This window comes from Eriocheir sinensis, chromosome 37 (assembly GCF_024679095.1).
Source record: "Eriocheir sinensis breed Jianghai 21 chromosome 37, ASM2467909v1, whole genome shotgun sequence".
Taxonomy (NCBI): domain Eukaryota; kingdom Metazoa; phylum Arthropoda; class Malacostraca; order Decapoda; family Varunidae; genus Eriocheir; species Eriocheir sinensis.
The window spans coordinates 7,760,173-7,781,953 of NC_066545.1; the positions used below are offsets into that span (position 1 = coordinate 7,760,173).

Below are 21,781 nucleotides of genomic sequence, written 5' to 3' on the forward strand. Positions count from 1 at the left end.
TGATACCTCCACTTAATATATAAATTGCCCCCCATCCACTCAGGTCTACTCACCTCTACCTTCCTGACAGAGTACTTCTCGAACACACGATTTAGCTTGGGGTTCTGTGAGGCATCAAGCAGCACTTCTGTATCATGCATGTTCCTTCCCTCCAACTGGAAACATGACCTGTTGGACCAAATAATAAATTTTCTAATCCATTATGCTTTGTGGTTTTCCCTTTAACTAAATTCATTGGAGAATAATAGTATTGTTCCAAGTCTTTCTAATTGATACTTTTTTAATTTTTACTGTGTTGTAATGAGACTTTCTAATCTGAAAAATAACAATAATCCTTCATTACTACAATCTTGTATTGTACATAAGAATGATAGGAGGAAGAAGTCAAGAAAAGTCTTTTGGATACAAGAAAAACATTTGTTGTCAGTGGAGGAGAGACACACTAATGATGTGGAAAACACCACACTTAAAAAGCAGAATAAACCTTGAGAGAATGGTGTGTGTTAAATTTCATATTTTAACCCACTAACTCCAAATTTTACTACTGCAGTGTAAAAAATAATTTAAAAAAATAGAAGATGCCTGGTCATTGAGATCACACCAGCTGCAAGGATGTGCTGATTGTCCCAAAGGTGCCTGCCTTGCCCCATTCTGTTCCTGCCCCCCCCAACCTACTCTGCCTTACTTCTCACTGCCCCACTGCATCCCACCCCACCCCTGTGTGTGTATGTGTGTGTATGGTAGTGCACATGTGTGTTGCCGTGATTGCAGTTGAAATAGAAACGCAACTCTATTCACAGCTTCCTCCCTTGAAAACTCATCAAGTTTCAAGAATATATGAAGTAAAAAGATGAAACAGCAAAGTTCTCCCTTACCCCGTGCTGGAGAAGTCAATGGCACCATCAGCCTCAGAGTAGTAGGCTGTCTCATAGATGTTGAGTGAGGCTGCCACAGGAAGCACACTCTCCACGTCTTTACTGAAGGTGTTCAGTCGCCGCCGCACCTCACCAGGGGTGAGCCGGAACACAAAGCGAAGAAGGTCGGAATCACGCAGCACATAGATCTGGGAAGAGACCATCACTGTGACCATCACTGCCATACAGAAAAATATTGAGAAGAAGTCTGCAATGATGGCAAAACATAAGCTTCAATGGATTGTTACAATGGAAAGAAGGAAATGGAAAATCATAAAAATAGTCTGTCATGTGCATCTAAGACATGGACATGGAATGTAGCACAGCAATCACAAATATGAACAATGGAAATGAGCTATATAAGAGGGGCTTGGTATGGTTGTAGCAGTGATTAAGGGAGTGGATTGTGGAGTGGTTGAATGAGAGAAGCATGGTGCTCTGAGATGGTTTGGACAAGTGATAAGAATGAATGAGGACGACTTGTGAAGAGAGTACATGAGAGCAGGATCAAGGGAGGACAATGTCAGGCTAAAGGGTTGAACACAAGTTGGTGTCTAGACTCACCATGACTTTGGCAACAGCTGGCTCATCTGAAGGAGTGTTGTAAAGTGAAGAGGAGGCCGTGACGAAGGCCGTGAAGAAGCCATGGGTGTAGCGTGTGAGTGGAGCATTGGTTCGCAGCACACCAGTGCTCTCCTCCAGCAGGAAGACTCCAGTAGCATTCACCTCTCCCTCAGGCAGCAGCTCAACAGTGTCCTCAAGGTGAGAGAAGCTGATGTTGTGGAGACCATACCTGAAACACAAAAAGTCACATTGAAGTTTATAAGTAAAGGCAGTAACAATCTCTACACCCACACATCTACACACATACTGAGAGAGTATACAAGATAAGTACACACCAGAAATCTGTGCAGGTAACTAACTTTTTTCCCCACACCCACAGTACTCATGCCCACATCTGCTCCACACCCAGGCCCAGACAGGTAAGCTATGGGAGTCTCCATCTTCAACACCTTACTAAAACTACTATCCTTTAACTGAAACAGAGTTAGTCAAATACACCTATTCCTATGCTTCATATACTTTTAGTGATATCCCTCATATGATAAAAGGCAAGGACTGACCTGATGGGGAGTGCGGTGGGGTCCTTGTCTTCAGCACGCAGTTTCAGCACCTCAGTTTGAAGTGCTGCATCCACCCGCACTCCAGTAGTCATCTCCTTCTTCAGGAATGCTGGTTTATTGTCATCCAAGTCACGAATCATAATACGGACCTGGCAGAACGGGTGGAGTGAGTGTACATAGTAGCAGAAACATTATTGGGGTGAGGTTCAAACAGGATGATGTAAAATATGAATGCATTAATGGTGAGAGCTGGAGTTATATTGATAGAGAGGAAGATGAATGATTGGGAACAGTGAATGTTGGTGTACTATGAAAGGAGTACTGTAAGTATTGTAAGGTGAAGAGGAGGCCGTGACGAAGGCAGTGAAGAAGCCCTGGGTGTAGTTTATCTCCGACTTTGGAGTTGTGTGTGAGAATAACATACATTTTCCCAATACTTTTTTTTTACATAACAAATAAAAATTACAATAAAAAGATGTATGGACAACGAAAAATGATAAAATGATAATGAATTTACAGATAGAGCCTAAAAAGTCTGTCAAAGAGTACAACGTATTTGAAGCCGTTCCCTCCTAACCTGCATCATGGCCGGGTTGGCGTGGTCATACTCCATCTTGGCCGGCATCCTGCGCCCCAGCTTCCCACACAGAAGGGTCAAGGTCACAGAGTCCACCTACAAGCGAGACTTAGATCAGAACATAACAGAAGCTACAGAACCTTATCATGAATCTTACAGTTACCAAGACAATGAGTTGATGATATAATGGATGAGGAAACTTTTTTTATTATTTGCCTATCTATATCTTCAGTGCCCAATTCCCCCATTAGAACTTCCCGTAACAGGTTTCAATGAGGTCCCAAAATCTGTGGCCTCATCTCCTGCACTTTCAAACAATATTACATTGCTGTTGTCTACTTTTACTTTCAGCTTTCTACTCCTACACACCCTGCTGAATTATATACCCTCTGCTGTGTCTCTACATTTTCTGCAAACACTATGATCTACAAATAAGCCCACCAACAACAACTGCTAGGTATTTCTTATTTTCAACAATGCACCTAAATTTCTTACTCTGGGTTTCACTTCTCTCATACAAACACCCAGTAATATATTTTATCATCACTTGCAAAATGGAAATACATATAACTTTTGTGAGTTCAAGTAGGAAAGTATCAGTAAAATACAAGGACTCTCTAAGGTGTAACTGAGATGTGCTTATATGCTAATGGTGGTGGTGGTGGTGGAGGGATGACGTGGCATGACTTACCTCCTCCCTGTCAATACGCTTGCTGACAAAGATCATCCCGCGGTTGTCAAATGTCCTGTTAATGGCAAACAGCCCACGGTCATTTCCATCTGTGGAGAAAAATTGTAATAATGGTCAGTGAATGTAATAGTCAACAATCAACTGTCCTTTTCCACCTAGAAGATCCATCCAAGCCAGAGCTCACCAGTTATGCGGTAGTCAATGAGGGCGTTGTCCCCACTATCATTGTCTGTGGCTGCGACGTATCCCGCCACTGTTCCAATTGCTGCTTCCTCCTCCACCTCCACTTCGACAGCCTTGCCACCCTGAAAGAAGCCAACAATACTGTACTGCCATGCTTTATGCAACAAGACTAGAAAGAACAAATAACATATGCATATTCCCAATCAATTCAACCTTATTTCAACCTAAGCTCAACCCTTCTTAATACTACTTAGCACTCATCAGGACCCACCGGAAACCTCACAAAGACAGGCGGGTTATCATCCACATCAGTAATGTTAATGGTGAGGAGCCTGGAGGACAGCTGTGGGGGCCGGCCCAGGTCCTGCGCCACCACCACCACTGTGTACTGCTCTCGTGCCTCCCGGTCCACTGCAGCGCGTGTGCGGATCATTCCAGTGGTGGCATCTGTGGTGGGAGAGTTGCTACGTGTCATTGCTCTCTGGCAAAATTAGTTCAAGCGGTCTTTTTTCCTCATCTCAACATGCTGATAAAAATTATTATGGAGGATAACAAAGCATTTTGTATTCTTTTACTAAAACCAGAAAAAAAGCAGATTATGTTAGCTTTAGGAAAGAAGTAAAAGTTTCATTTAGTTTTTCGCTCACAGAATTAGTATCTTCTTTAATATTTGGAAAATATTGAGGTTTTACTTAAAGGTGTATATCTCAGTCCCCAATGCAAAACAGACCTATCTCAAAGATGCCGCTGTCACTGCCGTCATCAAGGAAGGAGTAGTTAATCTTGCCATTGGGGGTATTGGGGTCATCAGGGTCCTCAGCCTCCACCTGGAAGACTGCTGTCCCAACCTTGGAGTTCTGTGTGTGAGAAGATGATGAGTCTTACTCATTATTTTCTGCGGAATTAACTTGTTGTTTTTCCTCTGGCCCAAACCCGAACAAACTGTAACTTGCATCTTTGCTTGAATTCTATTGATGTAATGTTTGTTAAGGAATGTTCCCTTTGTAACCCCTTCCCTAACACCATAACACTATAATACAATGGGTTCTTTACCATTGGGTGTGCATTGTCTGCCTTACCTCCATGATGGTGGCACCTTCGTTGGCCGCTGGCCGCTTGAAGGTTGGGACCCCATCATTAGTGGAAACATCACCAATGAGGAGGTGGATGATGGCCTCAGAGTACTGCTGTGGGGTGCCCTGGTCCACAGCACGCACAGTCACCTCGTAGGCCTCCGTGCGGCCCTTACCATTGAGAGGAGCCTTCACTTTCAGCACACCGGTCTCAGAATCCAGAGAGAATAGTCCTGAGGGAGGCATACAAGCAGTGATATAATATGGCACAGGTGAAAAAAGTCATTAATCTATTGGTTAAGAAGAGACAAGGCAAACTATGAACTCTGCTGATACTTAAATGGAATCATACACTTTCAATCAAATAAAACTGTTCTGAGAGGGAAAGAGCAATGTAGTAACTAAATATATTGGGAATAATCCTTAAAAAAAGCTGGGAATCAGAAAAAATATGTGCACAAACGAAAACTAATGAAAAAAGAACAAAACCAAATTATATAGGTTATAAACAAACCAAAACTAGAAAAAAGGGAAATCTCATGGCATTAAAGATATACGAGGTGAGAAAAAATCAACATCCTTCATAGTGTTCCTTTGACTCACCTTCCACCTCCCCCTGTGGCTCTGGCAGCTGGTAACGCACAAGGCCATTGAGCCCCAAGTCTGGGTCTGTGGCGAGGACCTGCGTCACAGGGCTGCCCACCACTGTGTTCTCCGCCACCACGGCTGTGTAGTGCTCCTCGCTCCACACCGGCACCTCATCGTTCACATCCACTAACTCCACCTCCACCTGTAGCGGATTTGTGTCTTAAGTCCTTTCATGTTGTTTTTGATTCAGTTTAATGTCAATACTTTGTTATGTGAGTGTGTGTGTATGTTTTTTATCATTCACACCCACTAACTCCACCTCCACCTGTATCAGCCTATGATTTGTGTCCAGTCCTTCCACGTTCTCTTTGATTCAGGTTACTGTTAATGCTTTGTTGTGTATTTTCTCAAGTTTTATTTCTCTCTCACTCCCCCCTAAAGTACTCACAATTACAGTAGTCTTGCGCTGTGTGATGCCGCCTTCTGGTGTGTCATGGGCTGTCACCTCCAGTGTGATGGTGGGCGAGGCCTCTCGATCCAGCTGGGCGCCTCGAGCAACAACAATCTGGCAACATGCACAACCCATCTATATGATACATCTGAAGCAATACTTATACTAAACCTTCACAGGCTTCTAATTATTTGAGTCAGAGAAATATAGACTTCAGTTTTGATTTTAATGATAAATTTTTGGCTTCAGTTCATTTTAAATAAATCTACAATTCCTCAGTATTATTGTAAAGTTGTTTTAAGTTATTATTATTAGCTTAGCACCAAATCACACAAACATTACATAAATATATAATTCACACTTAATATTTACCCTTAAGTATCCCTGTATATCTATCATCTCCAATCCAACATGAAATAACTCACCTCGCCTGTGGTCTCATTGATGACAAAGAGCAAGGCGCCTTCTCCTCCCAGCGTGTACCTGACCTCCCCGCGCTCCTTCGTGTCTGCATCTGTTGCTGAGACTGTCAACACTGATTTGGGGAAGCGAGCATCCTCAGCCAGGCGTGTGTGGTACTCCTGAAAGGAAACAGTAGGTGAGGAGAGGCATTTCTATTTTTATTTGTGTTATTTTTCACTCTGGATGTCTTATTCCACCAATAGTCGCAGAAGGGAGGAAACTGGTTGCTTGTGACGTGATGGGTACAGCCTTCTTATTGATTGAGTGAGGGTCACAGCCTCATACAAGTGTAGTGTATAAATTTATCTGTATTTCTTTATGGAAAACAATATTAAAATTACGTGGTTTTGTATTGCACCTTTCTCCTTATGTTGTCATTGATTTATTTCCATGATAGCCATTACTAATAAAATTATCAGATTACTAGCCATATAGCTGAAAGGATTTATCATTACAAGTCATTAATCTCAAGACAAGTATCAATTCTTCTTTCTCTCTCACATTCTCAGTAAAGATGGGGCTGTTGTCATTCACGTCCTCAATGTTGACAGTGATGGAGGCCTGGCTGGAGCGGTCTCCTGCGATGGCCAGCACTTGCAGCTTGGCAGTCTGTGGGGTGACATATAAATACACCTGACTGCACTGTGGTGTGTAAACTCTTTGAAATAAAGGGTAAAAGTTACATGTAGTATGGAAACTGTAAATTCGATGATTAGACTCTCTCTTTTTGTGTCCCTGGCCTGACCTTAGTCTCTGAGGCTTCATAGTCCAGTCGGGAGTTTAGGGAAACTTCACCAGTAATAGCTGATACAGAAAACATGTTGTCAGGGTCTGATCCCTCCACCTTCTCATATCTCCGCACTGGTTGGCCTGAAATATACAGATACACATAAATCAGTTGGGTGACTTTAACAGCTGGCTTGAGCTATTTCTGGTTCACTTAAAAAAATTAAATACTGTACTTACATTACCCCTGACAAACACATATTACACATTGACTTGACATGAAAATAAAGAAAAATGTCTGCTGCTGCTGCTCTCAACTACCACATTCACTTACAACTCAGGCATATGCTGTAGACAGTTAGCTTTACTATATTGGATTAACATGATTAGTATGATGACTACTGTAAAATTCCTCTATTTAGCCTTATTTTGACATGTGTATCAGTTTATGAATTGAACAGCCTCACCTGAAACGGGGTCTTTGGCAATGACAGAAAACACCTTGGTGCCCAGCTCCTGCTCCTCCTTGACCTGCACCTGCAGCTGTGGCCGAGACGGCGTCCAGGGCGGAACAAAGATTGGGTTCTTGTCACTGAATGCCTGAATGTACAGTGTCACTTCAGCTGCAACAAAAAAATTACTTCTTTAAAATTTCTCTTAACACAATGCTATGAGGCAGTAGGTAGTGTGGGGTACTGGGGAGGCCCCTCCCAAAAATGACTAGAAATTCCACCCAATAGCCCCTAGTGCCCAGCAGTGGAGGAATGCCTGGACACAGTAGCATGGATCAGGGTAACTCCAGAGCAAGAGGTACAAAAAATATCCAGGGTAATGGATAAGGACATCATTGGTTACTGCACTAGCAATACATGGACTCTGAGTACAGGAGTTGCTTTGTTAATACTCATAGAGGTGTTGAATATCACTGGAGGTGCTGTAGGACTCATTGAGGTGAGGAGGCTTGGTGAGTAACAGGAAATGCTTAAGAATGGTCATACATTTTACTTAAAGGTAAACCTGATGGTAGCCATTAAGTGGGAACAAGGAGGAGAATTTTCATACATTACACTCTAAGAAAGAACTTGGTCAAAATTTTTAGTATAAATGACATGAGTAACAATTAAATCAAATAAAAGAAACAAATTTAAGATATTTCAAGTGTACTATACTTAAACACTGAAGTAGAGCAATGAGGATTTTGACAAGTCTTATAATGTTCAATCAATTATGAGCAGAGGGCCAGAGACAGCACAGACTTTGTAATACACTCACCCATGTCAGTCTGGTTAGGGAAGGATGCAGAGGCATTCTTGTCTGTGACCACAATGGGGAGGATGACGACGGCTGCCTCGTTATGGTTAAGCGGCCCAGCAACCTCCACAGCACCTGATGTCTCATTGATTCTGGGAGGGAAGAAAAGAAAGTAAAGGTTATCAATTACCCATTATATTAATAAGCAATAACCTCCACTACATTTAATATATAATAAAAAAAGAATGGAAGTCTGTTGCTCCTGCATGAGAAAATGAGAAAGTTAATCTAAGAGAGAGAGAAAAGAGAATATGTAATTAAAAAAAACATGACACTAGCACACCCTTTCTTACCTAAAGGCACCCAGGTAGTCATAGGGGGAGGCAGGGTTGAGTGCTACACCAGTCTTGTCACGTGCAAGGACGGGCTTGTCGATGCTGTAGTGAAGGGAAGCGTCTTGGTCAGGGTCATTGGCCCTCACCCTCAGCACCTCCTCACCTGCCGGAAGCCTCTCACTCACATACTGCACATACGATTCCTGGAGGATACAAAGACAGACATGATGTAGTTATTTTTTTGACAGAAAATGGAGTCACATTATAATTTTAAGGAAAAAATCAAAGAAAAACTGAGAAATAATGGAAAAAATTATGATACTAAATCCAGCTGTCAGTTTTCTTTTACTCATGTTGACAATGCTCCTCCGAACAAGCCAAAGAGAGGTTAATATGGGTGGACGGGGAAAAAATTTAAGTCCTGGAATCAAAATCCATTTAACTCATGTTATAATGGGTTTGCAGAAAAAATTTTGCTTAGTGAATGCTTTATCAAAAATGTGACGCTTTCGTTAAGAGGGTATAGCCTGAATTTTCTTGCCATGCCACTCTTCATGACACACAGAAAATGCCAGAACATAACTAACTCACCTGAGAGAACTTTGGGGGCTTGTTGTTGACATCCTGCAGCGTGACAGTGAGGGTGGTGGTTGAAGTTTGGCGGGTCTGGGCACCGCTGTCCACTGCTGCCACCACCACCTGCGAACACCAACAACACCAATGATCAAGCTGCAGAGGTGCCATGAGAAGCCTTCAGCAATACCACTGGTAAAGTACTAGGGAGCTTCTTTATCCAGTTTCTTTACTTATTTCTTTATTAATTCTTTTGCCTGATTTTTCCTTTCCTTTTCTTTTTATTCCTCTTCCTATTCTTTTTTTCTTAATCTCACATCCCTCTCAAACATATAATACCTATAAATCATATGAAAATTCTTTAGAAAAAATATAGGATAGGAAAGGAGGAGAAAGAAGAGGTAAGGGGAGAAGAGGAGAGGACCAGAAAAGAGAGGAGAGAAGAGGAACAAGGAGAGGAGAGGAGAGGAAGGAACGATAGACACCATACAGCCTCAGAGGAACACTCACCTCAAACTGCGGAGTGACGTCGCGATCCAGACTTGCTCCCTTGGCCACCTGGATCTCCCCGGAAGTGGTGTTGATGATGAAGTTGTCCTGCGCACCAGCAGTCAGCAGGAAGGTGATGCCCTCGTCCGGGCCATCAGGATCAGTGGCTGAGACCTGTGCCACCATAGTTCCTGTTGGGAGGCACGGAACAAGGTGGTGAGGGAAAAATGAAGGATAGCTTGATAGGAACTGAATGAAAGGCAAACCAGATACCAACAGAGTCGTCCCTTAATATTTGCAGTGGTTACATAAGAGACCCCGGTGAATGTTACATTACCGCAAATATCTGATGGTTCCCTTAAAAACACTCCTAGATCATCCTTTTTCCTTATAGAATTAAAGAAAAACATTTGTGTATCTTAAGAAACATTATATCTGCAAATATTCAAATCCACAAAAGTTAAAATCACAAATGTTAAGAGATGACTGTACTAGCAAAAGGAGAAGAAATATGTAACAAAAATTCTACCACAAAAAAAACTAAATAATTTTCAACTCAAGGTAGCCAAAATGTCATCTAGATTTTTAATGTTGACAGAAAGCTCAATTTAAGACTCAAATGTATAACCATCACATCAAATTAATTCAGCCCTCTAAATTCTCAGGCGACCTGCTCTGAAATCATATAGCACTAGACTAACCTGCCTCAACATCCTCAGCCAATTCAGCTTTGTATGTCCTCTGACGGAACCTTGGTGGCCTGTTGGTGTCCCGGCCAACTGTGATGAACACACGGACATCGGTGTATCGTGGAGGCTCACCTGTAAGGGAGGGGAGGAAGGGTCATCATCGCCTGTTCTGTAACCTGCTGGCATGATGATCAGAAATGGTATGTATTCCTAGTCAGTGAGGAACAGTTATATTTTTGAGTGATAAATTTCATCAAAGCAAAAAAGAGAGAAAGAGAGAGGAAAAAGACAACAGAGATACAAAATAAAAAGAGAAAGAGAAACAAAGAGAAAATCAGTGAAAATAAGTGGTCTGAGGGCCAAAAGAATGGACATGACAAAAAAAAAGGACAAAATAAAAAGAATGAAAGTCAAAATAAAAAAAAAGAGAAAATTAGTGAGGAAAATGTGTGTGAGGGGGAGAGGAAAGGACATTACCTGCATCAGTGGCCCGGATGGTGAGGGTGTAGGTGGAGGTGGGGGTGTCCAGGTGGGTGAGGGGCCTCTGAATGGTCAGCTCCCCACTCACAGGCTCCACAAAGAAGGCCTCGTCCTGGGTGTTCCCCTCCTCTAACGAGTAGAACACCTTCCCTCCCCCCTGGGTCTCTCCATCAGCATCTGTGGCCTGTGGAAGGAGTCTGGGTTGAGGAGGAGGAGAAATATGCCCCCAAAACAATTAAAATGTCCGAGCTGAGTCACTCCTATGCATCAGCTATCAACTTTGAGGTCCCTGCTTGTTGAATTTTCTTTATTGACTGAGTGTGCTGATTTCCACAGGTTAGGTATGTATTAATAAAGTGGTGAGTGAGATGGAGAGAAAGAGAGAAAAAAAAAGAAAGAGGAAATGGGAAAGCAAAGGGAATAAAGTTTATATAATGTTTTTCCAGCCGTGTATCCCACTAGTGTGCATTTGAGGTGGACAGCAGAGCGACTTATTCCTGCAAGGAGGTAATTCTCATAACACGGGCCGGCAAATTGGAAAACGCACGCCGCCGCAATGTACCTGTGTATATAAATGATGAAAAATAGATAAAAATTTGTGTTTTATGCCTTGACCAATAACTATCCTGTCCCTTCAGTACGTTCCAAAGAAAGAATAACATGAACACTGACAAGAAATAAGAACAGATGGATAGGCTAAGATGTGTGTAATCAGTATAACTTGCATCTCATTGACCCAAAATAAATACATAAATAAATAAACCCAATCAATCTGACCTTGACAAACAGGGGTGGGTCAAAGGCCTTCACACCCTCATCCACGGTCCTGCGGTACTCCCTCTGCGAGAATACCGGCGAGTTGTCATTCTCATCCTCCACGTCGATGAAGATGTTGACAGAGGTGACTTTGCCTCCCCCATCAGTGGCCGAGTAGGTGAGGGAGAAGGTAGTCTGCCGCTCATAGTCCAGGCAAGTCTGCCCCCCACAGTTGGCCACATGAATGTCTCCCTCCTCCTCGTCAACCCTGAACTTCTCGGCACCGAACCCCTTTAGGCTGTAGCTGTAGGGAAGAGGGAAGGAGAGGCTCATGTACAGTTAACCAAAAACATGAAAGTATCTACTGTACTCATATGCCTTTATTAATGTTTTACTTACTACAAATTTTTTAGATGGCACGAGACACAAGTTATTGAGGCCCACGTATTTACTCGTACTTTTATAAGGTTTTACGGATGGTGTCTGAGAGCTTAAACTTAAAACTTCAAAATCTACAGAAACACTCACCGAATCTCCCCAAAAGCGCCAGAGTCTGAATCGTTGGCCAGGAGGGAGGTGATGAGCTGACCACGCTCCACACCTTCACTCACTCCAAACCTGCAGGTTTAGGAGGCAGGGTGAGTCCAGGTGCAGGCTTAAGTGTGCACAGAATGTGAGTAGGATTGGGAAAAAAGGTAAACTTGTGGAAATACGTGCAAATGAGTGGTACTTGCAAACCACACTCCTGAGATCAATCATTATTTTTTCATCTGCCTTCTCTGTAAAGTCAGTATGCTGCTAGACATTTTTCCTATCCTTTGGTTTGCTTCCATTCATGTAATGTTGGATGGCATCTAAAAATTATGCGATCAGTTAAATGCAGGATCATATTCTAGAATCCACCAAATGTGCAAAAACCTATTCTATTCAATATTTTTTGACAAGAAGTCTCAACAAACACTAGTAGAGGACTTCCAGCATCTGCTCCCGACAGCCTGATGGTTGAAGCAAGGACTGACCTGTAGGAGGACTTGGGGAAGGTGGGAGCATTATCATTGGCATCTGTGATTGTGACATTGACCACAGCCGCAGACACAGGTTCCCCGTTGGCACTGGCCACCACTGAAAGACACAAAAAAATATCTTCATAAGCTGGAGCCTGACCACTTGGCAACAGTCGCATGCTAAAGAAAAGTTTTAAAATAAGTATATAAATGCTAAACAACACTAATCATCTTAAACAGCAGTTATCTTATGAAGCACATTTTGACAGAGTAACTTCAAATATATATGCCAACTAGTGACTGTACAAACTGTTGAACTCCTATTGTTTTGAAAGAGTACTGAAAGATTGTATCACTATAAATGAATGGAGCCATTGTAAAATAAGGGATGCCTGCACCTCTGAAACTCACCCTTGAAGACAAAGTTGGATGCACTGGGATCCTCAAAGTCCAAGCGAGAGGAATCAGCCACCTTGATGATGACTGGTGTCCTCCCCACAGCACTCACTGGGAAGATGGAGAAGACGCCTCGAGACCCAAATATGTCCTCCAGTGCCAGGGTGAAGCGGGCGTTCTCCCCCACGTCCCCGTCACTCACCACCAGGTTCAGGCCGGGCAAGGGGGTTCCATTGGCTGTTAGGTTAGGTTGAAGTTAGTCCCCAGGGGAAAAACAAAGGGAAAGTATAGGAAAGCTTAGTTCAAATGCTTTGTTCTGTATTTTTCATGCACACTTCACAATTGGCACTAAGAAAACCCTCTTAAATAATTTCCATTTCTGTCCTGTTAAAAGATGGAAGCTGGGCACTCACCAATGTCCTCAGGCACCTGCACAGCAATGGCGTCCTCCGTGAAGACAGGCTTCTGGTCATCCACATCTGTCACCACCACCGTCACCTGCGACACAGCGGTCTGCGTCTGCCCTTTCCCCTCCTCTTGGGCCTGGCAGAGTCAACATCACATACAGACAATCCATTATACACAAGCTAATATTTCTCCACTCTTTTTGTTCATATATAGTTGTAGATGTGTTGGGATAAGGCTTTGTAACACCACCCACTTGAATAACAGTTTCTCATATACATATATATATATATATATATATATATTACATATATATATATATATATATATATATATATATATATATATATATATATATATATATATTTTTTTTTTTTTTTTACAACAAAGGAGGCAGCTCAAGGGCACACAAAAAAAGAAAACAATAATAAAAAAAAGCCCGCTACTCGCTGCTCCTAAAAAAGAAATGCATAACATACACATCTAAAACCAGCATAATAATCATCCATAGGCAAAAAGAGGGCAGTAACTCACTCTGATGCTGAAGGTGTAGAGTCCCCCATTGTTGAGGATGAGTGGGTTCTCTCGGTTCAGAGTCACGTTGGTGGTGGCGAGGGTAGCTGTGATGGAGCCGTCCTCGTGGGTCTTGATGTCCTGCAGGGTGAAGTAGCCTGCGTCGTCCCCTTCCAGTGTGAGGGTGACAGGGCGTGGCTCCCCCAGGTCACCATCTCTGGCCCCTACCATTAACACAGAGGTGCCCTGGTGGTGAGGGATGGGAGAATGAGGGAATGTGGGAATATAGGTTAAGAGTAAGTGCTTAGTTTTCCTTGTTGGTGAGCAGCCTTTGCTGATAATTTCCCTAATATGATATGATTTATCATTTTCTAATATAACCATTGATGACTGTAAGACCTGTTTTAATCAGCTGAATTTAGGGATGGAGTGAGAGAGAACATGAATAAAGATAAACAGTTAAATAAGGAAGTGGGAGGAAGTGATAACAATAAGTAGACACAAAGAGAAGTGAGGACAGCAAACAACCAATATACTTACAGGGGGCGATGCCTCTCTGACGGTGGCGCTGAAGGGGGCATTGAGGAACACTGGCGGTTGGTCCTGCACATCCTGGACCTCGACCACCACTGTCGCTGTGGAGCTGAGCCGTTTCTCAAAGCCACCGTCCGAGGCTCGTATCTAAGTGAGGAGTGAAGGTGGGTGAGTTTGGTGACGATGCAGAAAAAAGGTAGCATACAGATATACACACAAAGTTTCCAAGGAAGAGGGAGAACCACAGCCATGATCATAACCACTACTTGAAGCCTGTATGTATCTTCAGGTTGTGGATGGATGAATTTGGTGATAATAAAGGGAAAAGTATGAATAGGAGTGCACGTAAAATTGTAGATGAGCAGAAGAAAGAAGTAAAGATTAAAAACACTGTTAATAGTTAATATCTGTAGGGTGGGCAGGTGAAGGTTGAGGGAGCAATATAAAAACTGAAATACTACACCAAAAATTGAAGAGGAATTTATATAGGCATGACATAAAACAATGTAAACCAAAAAATAGTTAACTAAATACTAAACTATTAACCAACTAGGAAAATAACAAGAAAAGAATACCCGATTTTTATGAGTGTGAATAACTATGAATGAAAAGGAGTGAGGTAATGAAGGAGAATGGCGTTTGAGTGGAGGTGAACAAGAGTAGATGTGAAGCACTACTCGAAGCACTATTACCACATCCAGCACCACTACCATCACTTACCACCAAGGTGTACCGACTCTCCCTCTCATAGTCCAGAATCTGCCGCAGGGACACAATGCCCACAAACTCTCCCTCCAGCACCTGCGCCGCCCGGACCTCGAACTGTTCACAAGCTTCTGGGCTCTGGAAGGAACAGGAAAAGAGGATAATAGTATGTGAACATTGGTAAAAGCTCTCAAAACAGACGTGAAATTAGCAGAGAGAGAGAGAGAGAGAGAGAGAGAGAGAGAGAGAAGCACCACTCACCTCTTCTCGAACACAGTCCAGCGTCTCAAAACGGACGTAAAATTAGCAGAGAGAGAGAGAAGCCCCACTCACCTTTTCTCGAACACACTCCAGCGTCACCTTCGCGTTCTCCCCTTCGTCGGCATCGGACACCTTGATCTGCGAGAAGAGCGTGGCCCCAGGGGAAGCGGACTCAGACACGGTGAAGGTGTAGGGCTGGTCATGGTACACGGGCGGGTTGTCGTTCACGTCCAGCACGGGAATCTCTCTCCTCAGCGGCACCGTGTTGGCCTCGAACCCGTACACTCGCTCGTCTGGGGGAACGGAAAACTTTGACGTCAAGTGGAGAAACAATTAAAATGGAATCGAAGTAAATCAAACCAATCATTAACTCGAAAAAATGCCAGATCATGTATTAGTGATGCTGTTTCTTAAAGGCATACGTGCACACATCGAAATTATATAGTACTGTGCTAGATTGTTTGATTATGACAAGTTTTAAGTAGCTTTTTTTGTGTGTGCTTCATCCTGCGAGCATATGAACAATTAAAACACAATAAAGCGAGCAGATAGGAAAGTTAGATAGAAAAATAGATGTTAACTGACTACACACACACACTCAGACGCACACACCTGTCACCGTGATGATCGCCTCAATCTTCGCCAAGCTTTCCCTGTCTAGCGCCCGCACCAGGGTCACCACGCCCGTGTCCCGCGAAACACTCAGATGGTCCCCGGACACCGTGAAGGACACAGGCGTGCCCTCGGGGTCGCGGCCCTTCAGCTGGTACACGGAGGAGCCCACCGGGGTGTCCTCCCTGCCATGGGGTGAAGGGGAAAACAGCATGAGGGTAGAAAATGGCAAGGCCTTCGAGTAGTGAGGGCCAGGGAAGAAGGGCGGGGTATGCATACGTTTTTCTTTTACCTTCAACTTTCCATCCTTACATTCTTCCTTCCATCATTCATTCATTCCCTCCCTCCCTTTCCTTGTTCCCTACCTCCTTCCCTTTCCCTGCTCCTTCCCTCTCTCCCTCCCTTTCCTTGTTCCTTCCCTCCCTTACTGTGTTCCCTTCCTCCCTCCCTCTCTCCCTTTCCGTGTTCCTTCCCTCCCTCCTTTCCCTTTTTTCCTATTACAACCAACAAGGATAGGAAAAATGTGAGAAGCAAGAGAGGAGAATACGACTCATAATCATAGCTGGGCGTTATCGCGATAAGTTATCGCGATACTTTATCGTTGATAACAAAATCGGATTATCGACCATCCGCTACTTATTTAAATATATATCGGTATCTTCGTTACTTTTGTAACCAAACTAGCGATAATCGCTACTTTTTTCCGACTTTCAGAAAAAAACATTGTCTCCTTACTGCGCATGCGTGGCCCGGTGTTGTATGAAAAAACTTCGGGGTATGAAATATCTTCGGTGATGAGATTTCATACTTAGATCATGAAAATTAAAACACTAGGTTATTTTTTTATGCTACTCAAAAATCAATATATCAAAGAGAAAAATCATTTAACTTTGCCCCCAAAATGATTATTCACTGCCTCAAATTTGATATTCCATATTCGTTTGTGACCATGCCATGATACTGAAGGCACCCGGTGTTGTGTTATTTGGTGTCCCATCGTCAAAAAGCGCCAGCTTTTGTTTACAAAGACTGGTCTCTCGTGAACTGCGCATGCTCAGACCATTAAGTGTAGACCTGTATGTACAGTCTCACAATGTTTTTTTTAACACATTAAGAGTTGCTGGAAAGCTGAATCAAACATACAGTACCACTATCCTCGCTGTTTCTAGAACGACGTACACTCTGTACATATAAATACAACTCGTACAGAGTATCGTTCTAGAAACAGCGAGGATGGTGGTAGTGGTACTATATGTCTGATTCAGCCTTCCAGCAACTCTTAATTACGGTTTAAAAGCTTTGTGAGACTGTACAGGTCTACGCTTGCTGGTCTGAGCATGCACCGTTCACGAGAGACCAGTGTTTGTAAACAATTTTTGACGGTAGGGACGCCAAATAAAACAACACCGGTTCAGGCATTTCTAGTATTACCGTCCATATGTACGTGTCAACGTGTGCTTTTAAGGTTTTGTAAGTTTTCTAAAATACAGATAATGAAAATCTGAATTCATCAATGTTGTTCTATCTGAAATATCAAATAAAGGTGTGTTCGCCTATCGGACTTATCGCTATCGCTAGTATCGGAATTGTGGAGTTATATCGGGTATCGGTTATCGCCTATATTTGTGTCTCTAGTTAACGAATATCGGTTATCACCGATAAGGTTTTTCATTATCGGTTATCGGTTATCGGGAATAAGGTTTTCTGTTATCGTGCCCAGCTATGCTCATAATGAATAGTTGAGAGATGCATAAGAGAATTTACGAGGAGCGAGAGAAAAGTTGGGGATAAAATGAGGAGCAAGAGAAAAGAGGAACACCTAGGAGCGAGGGGAAGGGGAATATATGGGGAAGATGATGAGGAGGAGAGGAAGGATTAGTTTAAGATACTGGGAAGAGGCGGATGAGGGATGAAGAAGAGCAAGGTAGGTACAGAGATGGGAGAAAGGGGACAGAGAAGAGGGCAGGGTGAGCAGAAAAGAAAGGGGGCGGGGGAAAGCATGGGAAAAATATGATGAGCGTGAGAAACGGAGGCTTAGGGAATGCAATGGGAGGAGAGTGTGGGGAAAGAGGTGACGAAGAGAAGACAAAGGCAGGGAACAGAGAAGAGAGCGAGGTGAGCAGAAAAGAAAATTGGCGGGGGAAAGCATGGGAAAAATATGATGAGCGTGAGAAATGGAGGCTATAAGGAATGCAATGGGAGGAGGGTGTGGGGGAACAGGAGATGACGAAGAGAAGACAAAGGCAGGTGAATGATATAGGGGAAGGATATGGGAAGGAGGGATGAGTGGGAGGGAGAGAATAAACGGGTAACAAGGGATGGAAAATGGGGAGAGGGAGGAAAGAACGTGAGAAAGGAAACGGTGAAAGTTGTTGTTGTTGATTTGTCAAGTAAAACAAATAAAGATAAGCAAACAAATGAGTGAATATATAAATTAAATCAAATCCTCCCTCAAACAAATAATCCAAATAGGTACGTATTCCACAAAGCAACCAGGTAAAAAACACATCCTGCAATTAATTAACCTGTACTCACACCCACGTCACGTCTACACACCTGAGAGTGAAGCCCCGCATGTCACCGCCCGGGAGGAACTTCGGAGGATCATTCGCCCTCTGCCCCTCCGTCACCGCCGCCGTCGCCACCACCACCGCCACCGTCAGCCACCCCCGCAGCATGGCAGAGATTGGAGGCACGAAGGGGTGACTATAACTGTGGGGGTAAAAACGAGAAAATGGGGATTGGAGGGAAGATTCATTTGGAGGGAGGAAAGGAGGGGTGACTATAACTGTAGGGGTAAAAACGAGAAAATGGGGAAATTAATGGATGTAGAAGGAATGATGTATGGGTTAAGGGAGGAGGGAAAAAGTGGAGATTAATTCATTGGAGGGAAGGAGGGGAGATTCATTTGGAGGGAGGAAGGAGGGGTGACTATAACTGTAGGGGTAAAAACGAGAAAATGGGGAAATTAATGGATGTAGAAGGAATGATGTATGGGTTAAGGGAGGAGGGAAAAAGTGGAGATTAATTCATTGGAGGGAAGGAGGGGAGATTCATTTGGAGGGAGGAAGGAGGGGTGACTATAACTGTATGGGCAAAAACGAGAAAATGGGGATATCAATGGATGCAGGAGTGACTATTACTGTATCGTGGGTAAAGGGAGAAGGAAAAGAAGGGGAGATTAATGAGTTGAAGAGGGGATCGAGATTCATTTAGTTTTAGGGGGAGGGAAGAAGGGGTGACTATAACTATGGGTAAAGGAAGGGAAAAAGAGGGGAGACTCATTCATTTATGTGATTATTTGTTTTCTATGTAATGTTTGTGCTTTTGTTTGTTATTCACGGACGGAGAAAAACGAAGGTGGAGTGAAAGGAAAGACATATATTATATGATTAAAGGTTGAATAATTTGTGCGTTCAAAGCGATGTTACAGTCCTTGAAATGACTGCATAGGTAGGAGGCGAGATAACCGTGACCTTTGATCCTTGTGGCACGCTCTCTCTCTCTCTCTCTCTCTCTCTCTCTCTCTCTCTCTCTCTCTCTCGTTCATTTTCTTCTTTCCTCTCTTGCTTTTTCCTTCCTTTTCATTAATTTCCGTTTTTTTATATTCATCTCTCTCTCTCTCTCTCTCTCTCTCTCTCTCTCTCTCTCTCTCTCTCTCATTATAAACAAAACTATACAAACTACACTTCATTTTTCATTTCTATCTCTTTCTCTTAATATTTAACTAACTTTTATTTCCCCTTTTAACATTATTCGTCTGCTCGGTGATTCATAATCCTGACTTTTTTTTTAGAGGCGGGGGAAGAGAGAGAGAGAGGGAAGGCAAATCAAGCAAACAAGTAAACAAACAAACAAGCATGCACTGTTGACTAGTGAACCGGAAACAAAACGACCTACTGACCATTCCGTCCGAACACACACACACACACACACACACCGTTATAATGAGGCAGACAGGCAGGTAGTGCTTATAAGACCCTTCCTTGCTATGGTTGCCGTAAGAGAACTCGTTATTTCGCCTCCTTAAAGGTCACGCTTTGGACGGCGGTGCTGTAGACTAACGATTTCAACGCCCGAGTGTCCAGTTGCTAGTGATCCAAACCATTCCATTAGTTGCTATTCCATTCGTAAACCACTCCATTAGTAGCTATTCCATTCGTAAACCATTCCATTAGTAGCTATTCCATTCGTAAACCATTCCATTAGTAGCTATTCCATTCGTAACCCACTCCATTAGTTGCTATTCCATTCGTAAACCATTCCATTAGTAGCTATTCCATTCGTAAACCATTCCATTAGTAGCTATTCCATTCGTAAACCATTCCATTAGTAGCTATTCCATTCGTAAACCACTCCATTAGTTGCTATTCCATTCGTAAACCACTCCATTAGTAGCTATTCCATTCGTAAACCATTCCATTAGTAGCTATTCCATTCGTAAACCATTCCATTAGTAGCTATTCCGTTCGTAACATTATTTCCTGGGTTTCTTTTCCCCTAATCCTCAGGCACTATGATAATCTGATTTGGCACGCTGCAGGTTGTACGGATAAAACGGATAAAAATACACAAAAAATAAATACATAGATAAGTAAATAAATGAATGAAAATATAGAAACAAAAAGCGTGGGCAGGTTTTTCTTATACACACCGCATTTCACAAAGCATAAAATAAAAGTTCGGTATTTCTATCATTTCCGACGGTCTGGGGTGCAACAATTCATTCCAACCTCCTCCCACAACCTCCGTGAATAGCTAATGATGATGCGTCCTCTCGATCTGCCCACCCTCCTTTAATACCACTGTTGTGAATAGCTACTCGCACCTATCCTTTAAAGCTGTTGTGTATAGCTATTATAATCTTTGCACATCAGCCTTAAAGAATGCTGTGAATGCTCCTGTCTGTACATCATCCCTTGGGGTTTCTGGCGAGGCTCTCGTGGGAAGGCTAATCCTGAGGTAACCCAAAGAGCAAGTGTCCTGAGAATCGTGACTTTTCTTGGGTCTTATTTATTTATTTGCTACCTAAACACCATGAAGCCACCTCCTCATAGGCTGCAGCATGCATATAATTCCACATAGCTAAGGTGTGTACAGGTAGTTCCACACATACCAGCCTTACGAGTTGATTTTCTTGTCCTTTACCCTTCAATGGCTCTCACCTTTTCAATCCCCGGACTCAGCATCTGAACACCTTGAAACCATAATCCCAGTAGGCTCCTGTACCTAAATATCCATAGCTTATATGTAGAGGCAGTCCACACATACCTTTCCGTAGTAATCAGCTGCTGGAGAAAGGTGAAACGGGGAGAGTGTCGTTCTGCCGCATACTAACTCTAGGAGTCGTTCCCTTCCCTTCTGCACAGCTCCCTCGCCTGCCTTATCCCGGCACCGGCAGGCTAGACACTTCAAAACACCCTCACCGCATCACACAAAGGGTTAGGGGGAAATATTAAAGGGGAAAACAGGGAAGGAGTCGGGCGGTGCGTGTTGACTCTCTCCACCCTCGCAGGAACTACCAAGGTGTCACTCCTTGATGTGGCCGCTAGGATGCACGATGCTCCCCTCTTCCGCCTTCGAAAAAGTTATCTCCCAAGCCACCCTTGCTGATTTCATTCGTTCACCGATTCGTGGATTAATTCTTTGAGCTGGCTGAAGTTGGTTAGTCCCATGCTGTTTGAATACCGTGCTTGTCATCGCGTGTAAAAATGATTTGGTGTGCATCGAGGCCACGGGCAACCTGAGGAATCTGCCCCGCCCCTTAGCGGTTCCCTCCACCTCCACCTGTACCGCCGCTGCCCCTCCCCTTCCACCACCACCCTCTCCCTACGGCACACTTAATTGCTCGTCTCCTCCCGTGTTTACCTTGCATAACTGCGAGCTAGAAAGTGTTCATACACATATACACAGGTCATTCCAATAGCCATACTTTGTGCGCTATTTTGCGACTGAAAAGTAATGATTCTACCCAGGTAATCTCCGTGTG

At 43.3% G+C, this 21,781-nt stretch overlaps 1 protein-coding gene across 1 annotated transcript in view; it reads right to left on the bottom strand.

The window, feature by feature from the left end:
* The window catches only part of LOC127008154 (cadherin-23-like), a 31,131-nt gene extending 9,807 nt beyond the window's left edge, over positions 1-21,324 (bottom strand). The window contains exons 1-34 of the mRNA XM_050879810.1: positions 21,064-21,324; positions 18,349-18,504; positions 15,793-15,977; positions 15,253-15,473; positions 14,935-15,057; positions 14,221-14,361; positions 13,702-13,926; positions 13,176-13,305; positions 12,778-12,999; positions 12,382-12,484; positions 11,891-11,980; positions 11,384-11,666; positions 10,604-10,790; positions 10,139-10,258; positions 9,459-9,628; positions 8,967-9,074; positions 8,394-8,578; positions 8,062-8,192; positions 7,257-7,412; positions 6,809-6,933; positions 6,565-6,672; positions 6,027-6,182; positions 5,599-5,715; positions 5,166-5,352; positions 4,569-4,795; positions 4,220-4,346; positions 3,761-3,936; positions 3,491-3,611; positions 3,307-3,395; positions 2,616-2,711; positions 2,039-2,187; positions 1,479-1,707; positions 876-1,063; positions 54-168 (exon numbers count right to left, since the gene is read on the bottom strand). Of these exons, the coding sequence (XP_050735767.1) occupies positions 54-168; positions 876-1,063; positions 1,479-1,707; positions 2,039-2,187; positions 2,616-2,711; positions 3,307-3,395; positions 3,491-3,611; positions 3,761-3,936; positions 4,220-4,346; positions 4,569-4,795; positions 5,166-5,352; positions 5,599-5,715; positions 6,027-6,182; positions 6,565-6,672; positions 6,809-6,933; positions 7,257-7,412; positions 8,062-8,192; positions 8,394-8,578; positions 8,967-9,074; positions 9,459-9,628; positions 10,139-10,258; positions 10,604-10,790; positions 11,384-11,666; positions 11,891-11,980; positions 12,382-12,484; positions 12,778-12,999; positions 13,176-13,305; positions 13,702-13,926; positions 14,221-14,361; positions 14,935-15,057; positions 15,253-15,473; positions 15,793-15,977; positions 18,349-18,470 (5,112 nt within the window). The 5' untranslated portion in view covers positions 18,471-18,504; positions 21,064-21,324. The remainder of the gene's footprint in view (positions 1-53; positions 169-875; positions 1,064-1,478; positions 1,708-2,038; positions 2,188-2,615; positions 2,712-3,306; positions 3,396-3,490; positions 3,612-3,760; positions 3,937-4,219; positions 4,347-4,568; positions 4,796-5,165; positions 5,353-5,598; positions 5,716-6,026; positions 6,183-6,564; positions 6,673-6,808; positions 6,934-7,256; positions 7,413-8,061; positions 8,193-8,393; positions 8,579-8,966; positions 9,075-9,458; positions 9,629-10,138; positions 10,259-10,603; positions 10,791-11,383; positions 11,667-11,890; positions 11,981-12,381; positions 12,485-12,777; positions 13,000-13,175; positions 13,306-13,701; positions 13,927-14,220; positions 14,362-14,934; positions 15,058-15,252; positions 15,474-15,792; positions 15,978-18,348; positions 18,505-21,063) is intronic.
* Positions 21,325-21,781: the final 457 nt, after the last annotated feature.